This window comes from Cavia porcellus, unplaced genomic scaffold, assembly GCF_034190915.1.
Source record: "Cavia porcellus strain 051 isolate PalLab524CR breed Dunkin Hartley unplaced genomic scaffold, mCavPor4.1 scaffold_9, whole genome shotgun sequence".
Classification (NCBI taxonomy): Eukaryota; Metazoa; Chordata; class Mammalia; order Rodentia; family Caviidae; genus Cavia; species Cavia porcellus.
This window is the reverse complement of record NW_026947492.1, coordinates 57,637,889-57,650,272: the sequence shown is the minus strand read 5'-3', so window position 1 is coordinate 57,650,272 and position 12,384 is coordinate 57,637,889. Positions and strand designations below refer to the sequence as shown.

Here is a 12,384-nt window from a genome sequence, read left to right as displayed (position 1 = left end):
TTAGATGATTTTTATCTATTTGTATTTGTTTTTTTTATATAGGTGTGGCCCATTTGTATCTACACTGATATCTGTAATTTAATAGGGATCTATGTGTACTCGATTGTAGGAAATACCTTCTCTGACTGTCTCTTCTGAATTTCTCTCGTAGACAGTCTAAATTTTGGGCTCACTTTGCTCTTTTCTCAGGTTGTAAGGACATGTTTATGTTACCACTGCAGGAAAAATACCCATGAGAGAAAAGAAATGGGAAACTGACACCTGTGTAGGCACTCCACCATGTTGCTGCTTTTGTGAAAATTGAGGGTCTTCAGAAAATTTATAGAAAAATTTCATTAAATATTTTTGCTGAAAGTATGAGGAGTGGTATGTCACAGTAGAACAACTATTCCACTAGTGATTTTTACAGGGCAGATTTTAAAATACGCATTTCAAGTCTTAATTTTATTAGTCCTTTTTATTTCTATTACATTTCACATGTTTAGATAATAGATAATGATATACCATTATCTATAGGATTGGTCATTGACTTTTTTAAAATGACTTGTACTGTGACATTAGGTTCTGAAACACTGTATAAATATAAAATTCCTAGTCATATATTGTTGATAAAAATTCAGAGGTCTCTCAGCATGGATTTTCACTTTTTCTCTTACCTGATCTGGGGAACTACTTTCAGATATTTTGAATCACATTTTTGTTAAATTTGAAATAAAACTGGCCTTAAAGGAAAATTTACATTATCACCACAGGAAAGATAGAGAAGTCCTTTTCTTATCTTCTTTAGCACTCATCATGCCACACATTTGTCTCCTGGAAGCTCTACTTATTGTGGATCTTTAATTCCACCGTCCAGATTCTGATGACCTATTTAAGGGTTAGTATTTCTGCACTCTGTCTTGACAGACCACATAAATAAATTATCTAGATTGTTTCTGAATGTTGCAGTGGTAACACAGTTTTGCTTTGCTTTACATCCTGCTTTTAGATGTATATTTGGACACTTGAATTACAGTTAATTTTGTAAACATTCATAAAGATTTAAATTATTGTTTGTCTTAATTTATGCAAAATTCAGAGCAGAAGGTTTTCACACTGACTAGCTTGTAATGCCATTTAGGGTAACATTACCCACATGATACATGTTTAAGAAAATGATTCCTGGGCTCAAATCATACATGTTGCATACTGTAGAAAAACATGTTTTATGAGAAATTTTGAGTTCAGTGTGTATTTAATTTCTGTTACTTATTCTTTTAAGACAAGAAAAAGAATATCATGGATTTTATTTCTGAAAGCAAATAATATTAAATTTTTTTCTTTAAATTATAATGTTAGTAAAATTATTCAAAACTACTTGTGAGTGCTGGTTATTCAGTTTCCAAAAAAATAAATAGACACTGATTTGAGCATATATCTACCTTCCTTATGTGTTTATAACTTATACACTTTAAAAAGTGTACAAATTTAGCAAGATCATAGAAATAAAATTTGTTATTTTTCTGTTGGTATATACCAATATTATTAAATTCTGTCTAGAGAATTAAGACCATAATGATTTTAGTTTATGGAATTTGTGTCATTTAAGCCCACACAAAAGCAATGGTTACACTTATCCCATACAATGTTACTTATATGCTTAGGACTCTAAGATATAAAACTATTTAATAAGTTACTAATTCATGAAATTATGTATCCAAGGTTTCTGCTCTTTTTTCAATTCCTTTTAAAATATGATTCTTGAGATGCAACAGAAAGGAAATAAAACTACATATGGAACATATAAACCAGTAAATATCACCATAATAGTACACAGAGAATTATGAGCACAATAACATCCCAATTTTTTCTGCACATTTATAATGTTTTCTTACTCTTTCTTTGTAGTCACTTGGTCTATTGTCAAAATCCAGTGACATATGTCACCTTCTTTAGGGATTAAAACCAGATAAGATTTTTAGTTCATATAAATAAAATTACTGTTAGAAACCTTACTGTGCTTCTTGAGGGAATGTACTGTTAAATAATCTAGTATGTACTTTTCAGGAACATAAGTAAATATATTTAGCTGAAAAATCATAATTTCATATATTTCAATGATTTCACAGGATGTCTTTCAATGGCCTATTTTTCAGAGAAATTACCTATCATGAAACAAAAAAAAATTACTTTGTTTCCCTCCAGTGAATATAAAGCACTTGATCAATCGTCTTTCAGTACCGATGAGCACCAAGGGACTGACTGTAGCATACCCACTGCCAAACAGCATGTGGACACAATGTCGGATTGGGTCATGGTTCCACAACATTGCTGAGGTGTACTCAATAACGCTGTCCAAAATGTACATGACAATGAAGAAACTCATGAGCAACAAAATAGTCCACGTGGCCCTTTGTTCTGGGGATACTTTTGGAGACAGTTTGGTGCAGTGAAGATGCTGTGATTGTCTTTTATGCTTGTACAAGAGAATCACCATGTACCCACTGGAAAGTGCCATGAGCCCTATAAACAATATATGCTGGAAAATCATCAGTGACAAAGACATGTACTTGAGAAAGGAACTAATGGGCAAAAGAGAGCAGGACCTAGTGACAAACATGAGACTGTGTGAGGTCACATTGGGAGTGGTAACAGTGGAGATCAAGAAACGACCATTGATGAGCATATTGAAGATCCATAAAAAGAGAAAGCAATACAGATTCTGATGCAGGGATTTCTGTTTGAACTTTGCCAAAGGACAGGCTCTGGGGCTGAGGGTGATGGCCTGGAGGACACTCAGTAGGCACGTGGTACAGATAGAGAGGCCCCTCATCAATCTGTATAAATAGATAACACATTTACATGTGATCCTGTTTCCCAAGTCCTGAAACCCAAATATGTCGATAGTTATGAATCCCGCAGATAGGAGCATCACTATGTGGATAAGGGCCAAATGACCAATGGTCACATCAGTGGGCTTTGGTTTGTGCTCCAGAAAAAATATGAAGACTTGGAAGAGAAGCAAAAAAGTGTTGGCCATGACCCCAGTGGTGACTTGAAAGAAAAACACGTGTTGTACATCAATAAACATGGAAAATTTGCCATTTTTATTCATCTTCATCAAGAATACACAGTATATATCTGAGGAGAAAAGCATGGAAAATTTTTTATCACCAATATTAGCTCCTTCATTATCACTCTCAACTATTGCTTCATGAAAATACATGAGTTCATCCCCATGTGTATTTTCCCAGCTAATGGAGGCAGCTCTACTTCACACTCTCCAGCAGCTTACAGGGATTTGTCTTTCCCAGCTCTTTCACTGTTGCACTATGAGCCTTCCTGATGGGCTGCCACTCCACCTTGGCAATGAAACAGTCATGAGAAAAAATGTATTCTCATTTCACCACATATTTAATTTTCAAAATCTACTGTTTTATTTCCCTTTATACCTGCATTGACTTACTCAGTAAATGAAGATTTCCTCACATGTGTCCAGAAAAGGACACTCCAACATTTTAATCAGGTTATATAGCAGTCTCTGAGTTTGTGGGTCACACAGTGTCACAAAATATGGACACCTAAATGGTCTTGTATTTCCTGTACATACAGATGATATTTGTTAAAAATCTACTTACTGTAATTTATAAAATATACCCAATAGTGTTCAAAGAAACACCATTAATAAATATAAAACAATACTTAAATGTAGTATATTAAAAGACTGAGATGGCATAAATTAAATGTGAATTGTGCATTTGTTTTTTAGTGTGATTTCTCTGAAATTGAATCTATAGGTTAATTTTGTTTCAGCAATTTAATCTTAACCAATGTAAAACATTTTCCAGTTGCTCACAGATAGTAGTAAAATCTTCTGCCAAATGAGAGGATAGAACTGTATCATTTTCAACATTATTTACTGGGCTTCTGCTTCAAAGCAAATGACTAGGCCAGGCAGATGTAAGCAAATGTGACAGGCTTACATATATCTTATGGTATCATGATATCAGAGGGTCATCACTTGAACCTGGAAAAACTACTTTGGAGGAAAAAAGTTTGATTTATCCAGAGCACTAGTTTAAGAAAATGACATAATTTGAAGGAGTCACAGCATATTACCTTCTATGGAGCACTCAGAGAGGTGACAAAACTTATGGTCAATCATCTGTTTCTAAATTGTATGGGTTTCACAAATCTGTATTATTGAAACACATACTCAAAATATCTTTGAACTGTGCTTGAGTGGGAAAGATTTAAAGGGAAAAGATTTATAGCTGATTCTAAATTAAGGTATTATAAGAAATACATTCTGGAGTATATGGACATCTCATGAAAACAAGGTGTAATCCTTCCTTTCCAGTCATACCTCAACCTGCTCATACTTGCCTTACCCCACACAACTGAGGAGCTTAGGGGACAGAACAGGAACTCTCTCCACTGGCAGGATGAACTAGGAGACTTTTCTGGTAATATAACTTTTAGGACTGACCATGCTACCTGTTAAGGCACTAGAAGACCTAAGACAGGAAGCACAAAAATCTTGATGCACACAGTGTAGGAAAAAAGTTGCTCTCAGAGAGACTAGAGGTTAATAAATATGTGAATAAATCACAAGTAACTCAGAAGGAAGGCCTGATGAAACCATGCTGAGAATGAGGTAGAAAAATTCTAGTGGGCATCACAGGGATAAATTAAAAAGAAGGAGGAAGAAATAGCAAAAAGAAATCTGTACATTATTTTGGACCAGTCATTTTTGGAAAATTTGGTGACTCACAGTGAAGCATAGTGCACCCATAAGAGGAACATAATGAAGTAAATATTCTCTTTAATTCTCTCATCATTCAGAAACGACTTACAGAAACAGAGTTATTTCTACAGTTCCTGAGACTACTGACCATCTAGTGATAGATATTATCATAAAATGTGCCATAAATAGGGAATAATGCTCAGGTCCATGAAATTGAGAAAGTGGCAGGAGAGAACTGGAATCAGTGGGAGAGGGAGAAGTCTCTACAGACTCCTGTGCAAATTTGAGTACCTCTGGTTTTGGAGTTGGCCTGATTGTGACACACACACACACACACACACACACACACACACACACACACACAATTGCATTGGGAATACATCGTTCATCATCTGCAATATGAGCATAGTATACATATTAATAGCTCAGAGATGAAATTATATATGTTCAGCACACTATCAAGTACCTGAGATACAAAAAAAAGACACCCTGATGTTTTCTTATTACTAGAATCAACAAATCAATGTCACATCACTGTCTTCAACATTGTTCTCATTAACAAATGAGAGTGAAATAGAAAATTGGACTGGTAGTGAGATTCAGCATACATATGGGAAACAAGTAAGTGTGTGGATATATTTGTTAATAAACTCCATTGCTTGACAGAATTAAAAATAGAAAACTAAAAGAGAATAGGGGATAAAGAGCTGACTCTCAAGGGGAAGTCAGTGTCATTGACAACAAGATGGTTAGTCCTGAGTGCACAAAATTGTGAAATGTGTCCCTTCCAAAAAAAGGTAGAACAAATTTTCAATACTATTTCAGTAGGTGAATACTATTTACTCCCACCAAATAATGAAAATTATGGGTTTTTTTTTTTTTTTTGGTTCAAAAGACTCATAAATGCCTGGGGGATTGTGACTTGATTCTTCATGGGTGCTTACCATATCAAGATGTTTAATTGCATTTTGAGCAATATCAAGAGAAGCTCATTTCTATTACAAAGTTCAGAAACAGGAAACCCTAATGGCACTTTGTTACAATGGACATTCCAGCTGTGTATGAGATTTTCCTCCTCAGTCTAGTAATTACATGAGGGCCATCTTATGCCTTTGTGAACTAGTTTTCAATTTCATTTTTCTTCATAATCTTTATAATTTACTGTAAAGAAAGGTCTACTCCGTATTTACCTGCTGCCAATAAATGCTTAAATAACCAGGGTTAGGTGAAGAAATCTAACACTGAGAAATGAAATTGAGATCATAGAAAATAAAAATACTGTGTTTTAAATATTTTTCTCAATTGGTATAGTCATTACCAATGATTTAATAACAGTGTTTTTACAGTAAAGATGGATGGAGACATATAAATGGACAAAAATAGTCTTTCTATTCATAAAACTCTGACAGACTGTATTCTTACACATCTTCTAGAAAGGCAGAAGAAGGATCTATTGTAATCACTTTATTTTCTTTTTTTAAATATCACTAGAGAATTAACTTTTGCTGTGCTTTGAAATGAGGTTTTCTAACATGGTAGAGCACTTGACCAAAATTGTAAAGTTCATATTGGAAATAGAAGGGCCCATATGCCAAAGTGTAACACTGATTATAGAAGAGTGAAGGTAAGTTCTGTCTATGGAAGGATTCTCTAAAGAAAGAACCTCACTAAATACTAACAAATTTGAAACTTTTAAAATAAACAACTATATTTCCAAATATATTTTAAAATATATTTTAAATGCCTTATAAAATGGTAGAAGAAAAACAGAATATTTATCAAAGACTCATAAAGGAATCTTCTTAATAAGGAGCATAAGTACAAATTTTGAAGCTACACTCTAAAATGACAATATTTTCTCTGAGAATTGTTTTAGGTAGTAAACTAGTCACTTCATTTAGATAAAGAAAAGCATACTTGAAATTAGTTTAATTTTATATGAAAAGGTATGCTAATTTTAAATCATTAAATTTAATTACTAGATAATTTCCCAATTGCACAAGGGGATGAACATTTGAGTGGTATGGTAGCTGGAGCTGCAGTGTTCATCTGAATCCAACAAACTCTTGATTAAGCCCACCCCGACTTCCCTGCATGGTGTGTCCAGGACCCTGTTCACCCAACTTATTCTACATCCCTTGCATAAAGACCCACTTACCTACTACGATGTGTGGAGGACTTTGCTACACCTGAGAAGAGTCAGCATAGTTTTATGGGAAGCCCATCATTAGCTCATCTCTAAATAGGCCTCTAACTTTAGTGTCAGCAGAAAGCTGACAAGACTCCACTTGGGAGGACAGAACAGTTTAGTCACCAGTAGAGCATTTCACTATTTTCATTATTTTATTCTCTGAAGGATCACAGCCATCTGGGAAGAGCTGTGCTCAGAACTTTTCTCTAAGTTCCCTTGATACATAGAATGAAGGATTCACAAGGGCAGAACCATGTAGTCATCACCACTTCTCTTGTGCTGAGCTAAATTCACATTAGTCCAATCCCACTGCGTGTCACATAATGATTGGGCTCTGGGGTAAGAGAATCTGAAGTGGAAGCAATGTGAGCTCTCTGGTGCTCTAAAAGTCATCTCCCAACCATGTGTCTTGAGCACCTTCTTCCCTAGTCCATTCCCAAGTGGAGCTTGTGGCTTTAGGAATTATTGGAACTGTGTTCTATGATTTCCAACTTTTGGATTCAGATTCAAACCAATGTGATAAATGTATCTGTGAATTTAAAAAGAAATAACATGAGAATTTAAAAAATAGAAGCAGAGCTAATAGATGAAAGTTTAAATGATAAATCACAGAGGGACTGAACTTAACTGAAGCTGAGGCACAGCCCCTGTTGCTACCTATTCCAGATAGAAGCTCTATAATCAGCCCTCACTCTCACTAAAATTAAGGAAGATGCTATTACTCTCTCTAAGAAGCATTCTTTGCAAATATTCTTCAGCTGCAAAAGACTTTATGTGGAACAATATGCAGAACTATTAGACATGGGACATTTTGAGTTCTAAATATATGTGAGAAAATGCAGTCTTTTAGCTAGATCCACAGTTATCTCAGGTATTATAATCAGAGGATGGTAGTTTAAAGCAACTAGGATCAATTTGCTAAATATTATTTTATTTTTTATTTGGAAAAAAGGAAAACAGAAAAAAAGGGTAGAAATATATAGAATTTCAAAAAGTAGTAAGGAATCACTAGTGATCAATTGTATATTGTTATCATAGAAATAGTTGTTCAAGTTATAAAATCAAAGCATAAAAAGTGGACAGTCAAGCAATGACAGTAAAAACTATGCTATTAAATAAATTAACAAAAACTTGGTAACATGGTTATGTATATTGCACACTTAAGCATACATACAGTTGTATCCTTTAGAACACTTTCTTTCCCTTTCATTATTACAATATTTATTATAGGTTTTGAATCTTATTACTCTTTCAGTTTTTTATTATTTTTATACTAGAGATAATGAGATATTACAAATATGAGTCTGATTTATTTGACTTATGAGGATAGTCTCAAGTTGCCTCCATTTCCCTATAAAAGCTTTAAGATCTTCCTTTTTGATAACTGAGTAATATGCCATTATACATAAAAAATACTATATCTTTTTCATCCATTCTGTGGTTAATTGGTGTTTTGGTTGTTTCCAAGAATTAGCTACTAAAATTGTGCTTCTATAAACCTGAATGCACATCTATCACTGTGACATGACTTTCTCAATTTTTTTTCTGGGAAAATACCAATGAGGGGAATAGCTGCATTGAATAGAACTTCCAACCTGTTTTTTGAGTAATCTCCATACTGATTTCCACAGTTGCTGTAACAGTATACACTCCCACCAACAGTGAAGAAGTGTTTTCCACCACAGCTTCATGAACATTTGTTAACAGTTGATTTCTTAAAGCTTTTATAGGTAAGTGGAGGCAAGCATTCCTTCCAGAGTGAGATGAAATCTCAATGGTGTTTTAACTTGCGTTTCTTGAGTGACCAGTGAGGGTGAACATTTCTTCATGTATTTACTTTCCATTTGTGTATTTTCATCTGAGAACTGCGTGTTCATCTCAGATGCCCATTTTTGGATAGGGTCTTTGAATTTAGGGGTCTTGATGTTTTTCAGTTCTTTATATGTTCTGCATATAAGTCTTTTGACTGAGGGATTGATGATTAATATTCTTTCCCATTCTGTGGGTTTTCTTTCACTGTGTTGTCAATTTCTTTTGAAGTGTTAAAACTTTTTAATAAGATAAGATCCCAGTTGTTGGTTCCTTGAAATATTCACCATGTGTTTTGCATATTGTTCATAAATTCTTTGCCTACCCCTATCTCCAAGATTTCCACCTACCTTGTCTTCCAGTAGATATCTGTTTTAATATCTAGATTTTTGATCCATTTTGACTTTAGTACATGGTGATACACATGGGTTTACTTTTAGTCTTTGACATACAGAAAGCCAATTTTTCAACACTGTTTATTAAAGAGGCTATCCTTCTTCCAGTGAGCATGTTTACCCCCTTTATCAAATATAAGGTGGCTGAATGTCTTTGTAGTTGTGTTTGCATATTCTAGTCTGTTCCATTAGTCCTCCCTTGCCAGTACTGTGATGATTTTATCACTCTGGCTTTGTAGTGTATAATTTCAAGCCAGGAATTGAGATGCCTCCTGCCTTGCCTTTGTTGCCCTGAATTGCCTTTGCTATTCTAAGCTTTCTCTGTATCCAAATGAATTTGAGGAGTGTTTTCTTTAGATCTATATGATATCTTAATGGCATATTGATTGAGATTGCATTAAATCTGTACAATAGTTTTGGGAGTATGGCCATTTTCACAATGTTGGTTCGTCATAATCAAGAGCAAGGAATATCCATTTCCTAATATTCTGTTTAATTTTTTTAGAGTAGAATAATTCTCAACACATAGGTTTTCTACATTCATGGTTAGGTTGATTCTTATGTATTTCATTTTTTAGATGCTATTATGACAGGCAATATTTCCATAATTTCACTCTCAGTGAGTTTTTTTGTATACAAGAATACTATTGAATTTTTATACTTAAAAAACTATTAAGATAAAAAAGACATAACAACACAGGTCAGAACACAACAATTTAAGCAACATAGTGTTTCACCACAAGACAACCCAATATAGTAGTAGCTACCATAGTGTCTCATTCCTTGAAATATTTGAGTATACCTTCATATACTATAGTATCAAACATAAAAGGACAGTGAACAAAAGTGTTACAAGATATTCAGAACCAACTAACAGAAAATTAACAATGGTTTCTACATTATCTCCTTGTCTATAAAAATTTTTGTTTATACTATCACATATAATAAAATTCAATATGATACAACATGGTAAAACCAATGGAGACAGAAGAACAAAAGCTTGGTGGGACTTCAAAACAAGATGACATTAAATCATCACTAGCTATTATAATTTCTTGTTTTCTTCAAAATAGCTGTTCATATCATCACAGACAATAAAATCAAACACTACAGAATAAAACTACTTCAATTAATGAATAAAAACATTATAAAGCTTCAAAGCAATAAAATGGGGAATACAGATTACCACATACTTTTATGTATTCAACCATTTCTTACACTATGGAAACTATTTGATATTTATACATGTGAGTTTGATTTATTTTGCTTATGAATATGGTCTCAAGCTGTGTCCATTTATTTATAAATATCTCAATGTGATCATTCTTTATGGATGAGTAGAACTCCATTGTATAAAAATAATACAATTTTTTTTTATCTACTCCTCAGTCGATGGACACTTAGGTTGATTCCAAGATCTAGCTATTACGAATTGTCCTGCTATAAACATGGGTGCACACATATCACTGTGGTATGATGTTTTCAGTTCTTCTGGGAATATGCCTAGAAGTGGAATAGCTAGAACAAATGGAACTTCTAATCCCAACTTTCTGAGAAATTCCCCAGACTGACATCCACAATAGCCGCACCAGTCTACACTCCAACTAACAGTGCAGGAGAGTTCCTTTTTCCTCACAGCCTCTCCCGCATTTGTGGTTGATGGTTTCCTTTATCCTGGCCATTCTTTCAGGAGTGATATATAATCTCAGTGTGGTTTTAACTTGCATTTCTCTAATGAGTAATGATGATGAACATTTTTTTTTCATGTATTTAATTGCCAGTTGTGTTTCTTCATTGGAGAATTGTGTATTCATCTCAGACGCCCATTTTTGGATTAGAACATTGAATTTTGGGGGTCTAATTTTTTTAAATTCTTTATATGTTTAGACAGAAGTCCTTTCTCTGAGGGACAGTTAGTTAAGATTTTTTCCCAGTTTGTGTGTTTTCTTTCACTATGCTAGAGATTTCTTTTGATGTGCAGAAACTTTTTAATAAGATATTATCCTAGTTGTTGATTCTGGGAAGTGTTTCCTGGGTGTTTTGATTCCTGTTCATGAATTCTCTACCTACCCTATGTCTCCAAAGTTTTTTCTCAATTTGTCTTTCAATAGATTTAGTGTTTCTGTTTAATATTCATATCTTTGATCCATTTAATTTAGTAATTTAGTACATGGTGAGAGGCATGGGTCTAGTTTTAGTTTTCGGCATATGGAGAGCCAGTTTTTCCCACACCATTTATTAAAGAGACTGCCATTCTTCCAGTGAACTTGTTTGGCCCCTTTATCAAACATAAGGTTTTGAGTATGTTTGTAGTTGTGGTTGTATCTTCTAATCTATTCCATTGATCTTTGGCTCTGTTTTGATTCCAGTACCATGTTGATTTTAGTACAGTTGCTTTGTAGTATAACTGCAAGTAAGGGATTGTGATAACTCCTGCCTTGATTTTGCTGTTTAGACCTGTCTTTGCTATATAGGTCTCTTCTGGTTTCAGATGAATTTTAGGAATGATTTCTCTAGATCTATGATGCATGTTGATGGTATTTTTATTGGTATTGCATTGAGTCTGTATAACAGTTTTCAGAGAATGGCCATTTTCACAATATTTATTCTTCCTATCCATGAGCAAGTGATATCTTTCCATTTTCTGAAATTGTTTTCAATTTCTTTTTTCAGTGTATTATAATTTTCCCTATATAGATCTTTCACATCTTTCATGAGAATAATTCCTAAATATTTCATTTTGGCTGCTAGTGTGAAGTATGTGGCTTCTCTTGTTTATTTGTCAGTGATTTTGTTGTTAGTGTATAGAAATGTTTTTGATTTTTGAGTATTGATTTTGTATCCAGCTATATTCCTGAATTTATTTATTATGTCGAGGAGTCTTTCCATGGAGCTTTGGGGGTGTTCTATGTAGAATACCACGTCACCCACAAATAATGATAATTTAACTTCTTCTTTTACCCCCTTTATTTCTCTCTCTTGTATAATTGCTCTCGCTAGTATTTCCAGTAATAGTACTGGAAATAGGAGTGGTGATAAGGGACATTCTTGTCTTGTGCATGATTTTAATGTAAAGGCCTTCAGTTTTGGGCCATTTAGTATGATACTGATGTTGGTTTGTCATAGATGGCCTTTATCATATTGTGGTAAAGACCATCTATTCCAATTTTCTGTAAGGTTCTTCTCATAAATGGGTGTTGCACCTCATCTATTCCAATTTTCTGTAAGGTTCTTCTCATAAATGAGTGTTGGACCTTATCAAA

The 12,384-nt window shown here is 33.9% G+C and overlaps 1 protein-coding gene across 1 annotated transcript; it reads right to left on the bottom strand.

Moving 5' to 3' along the window:
• Positions 1 to 2,140: 2,140 nt before the first annotated feature.
• Cavporv1r610 (vomeronasal 1 receptor cavPorV1R610) lies at positions 2,141 to 3,094 on the bottom strand. Its single transcript, NM_001167466.1, has one exon. It carries the CDS (start codon positions 3,092 to 3,094, stop codon positions 2,141 to 2,143), a length of 954 nt encoding a protein of 317 aa, NP_001160938.1.
• Positions 3,095 to 12,384: the final 9,290 nt, after the last annotated feature.

Coding starts and splice junctions, on each gene's coding strand:
- Cavporv1r610 (NM_001167466.1), bottom strand. CDS start 3,094: ATGAATAAAAATGGCAAATTTTCCATGTTTATTGATGTACAACACGTG.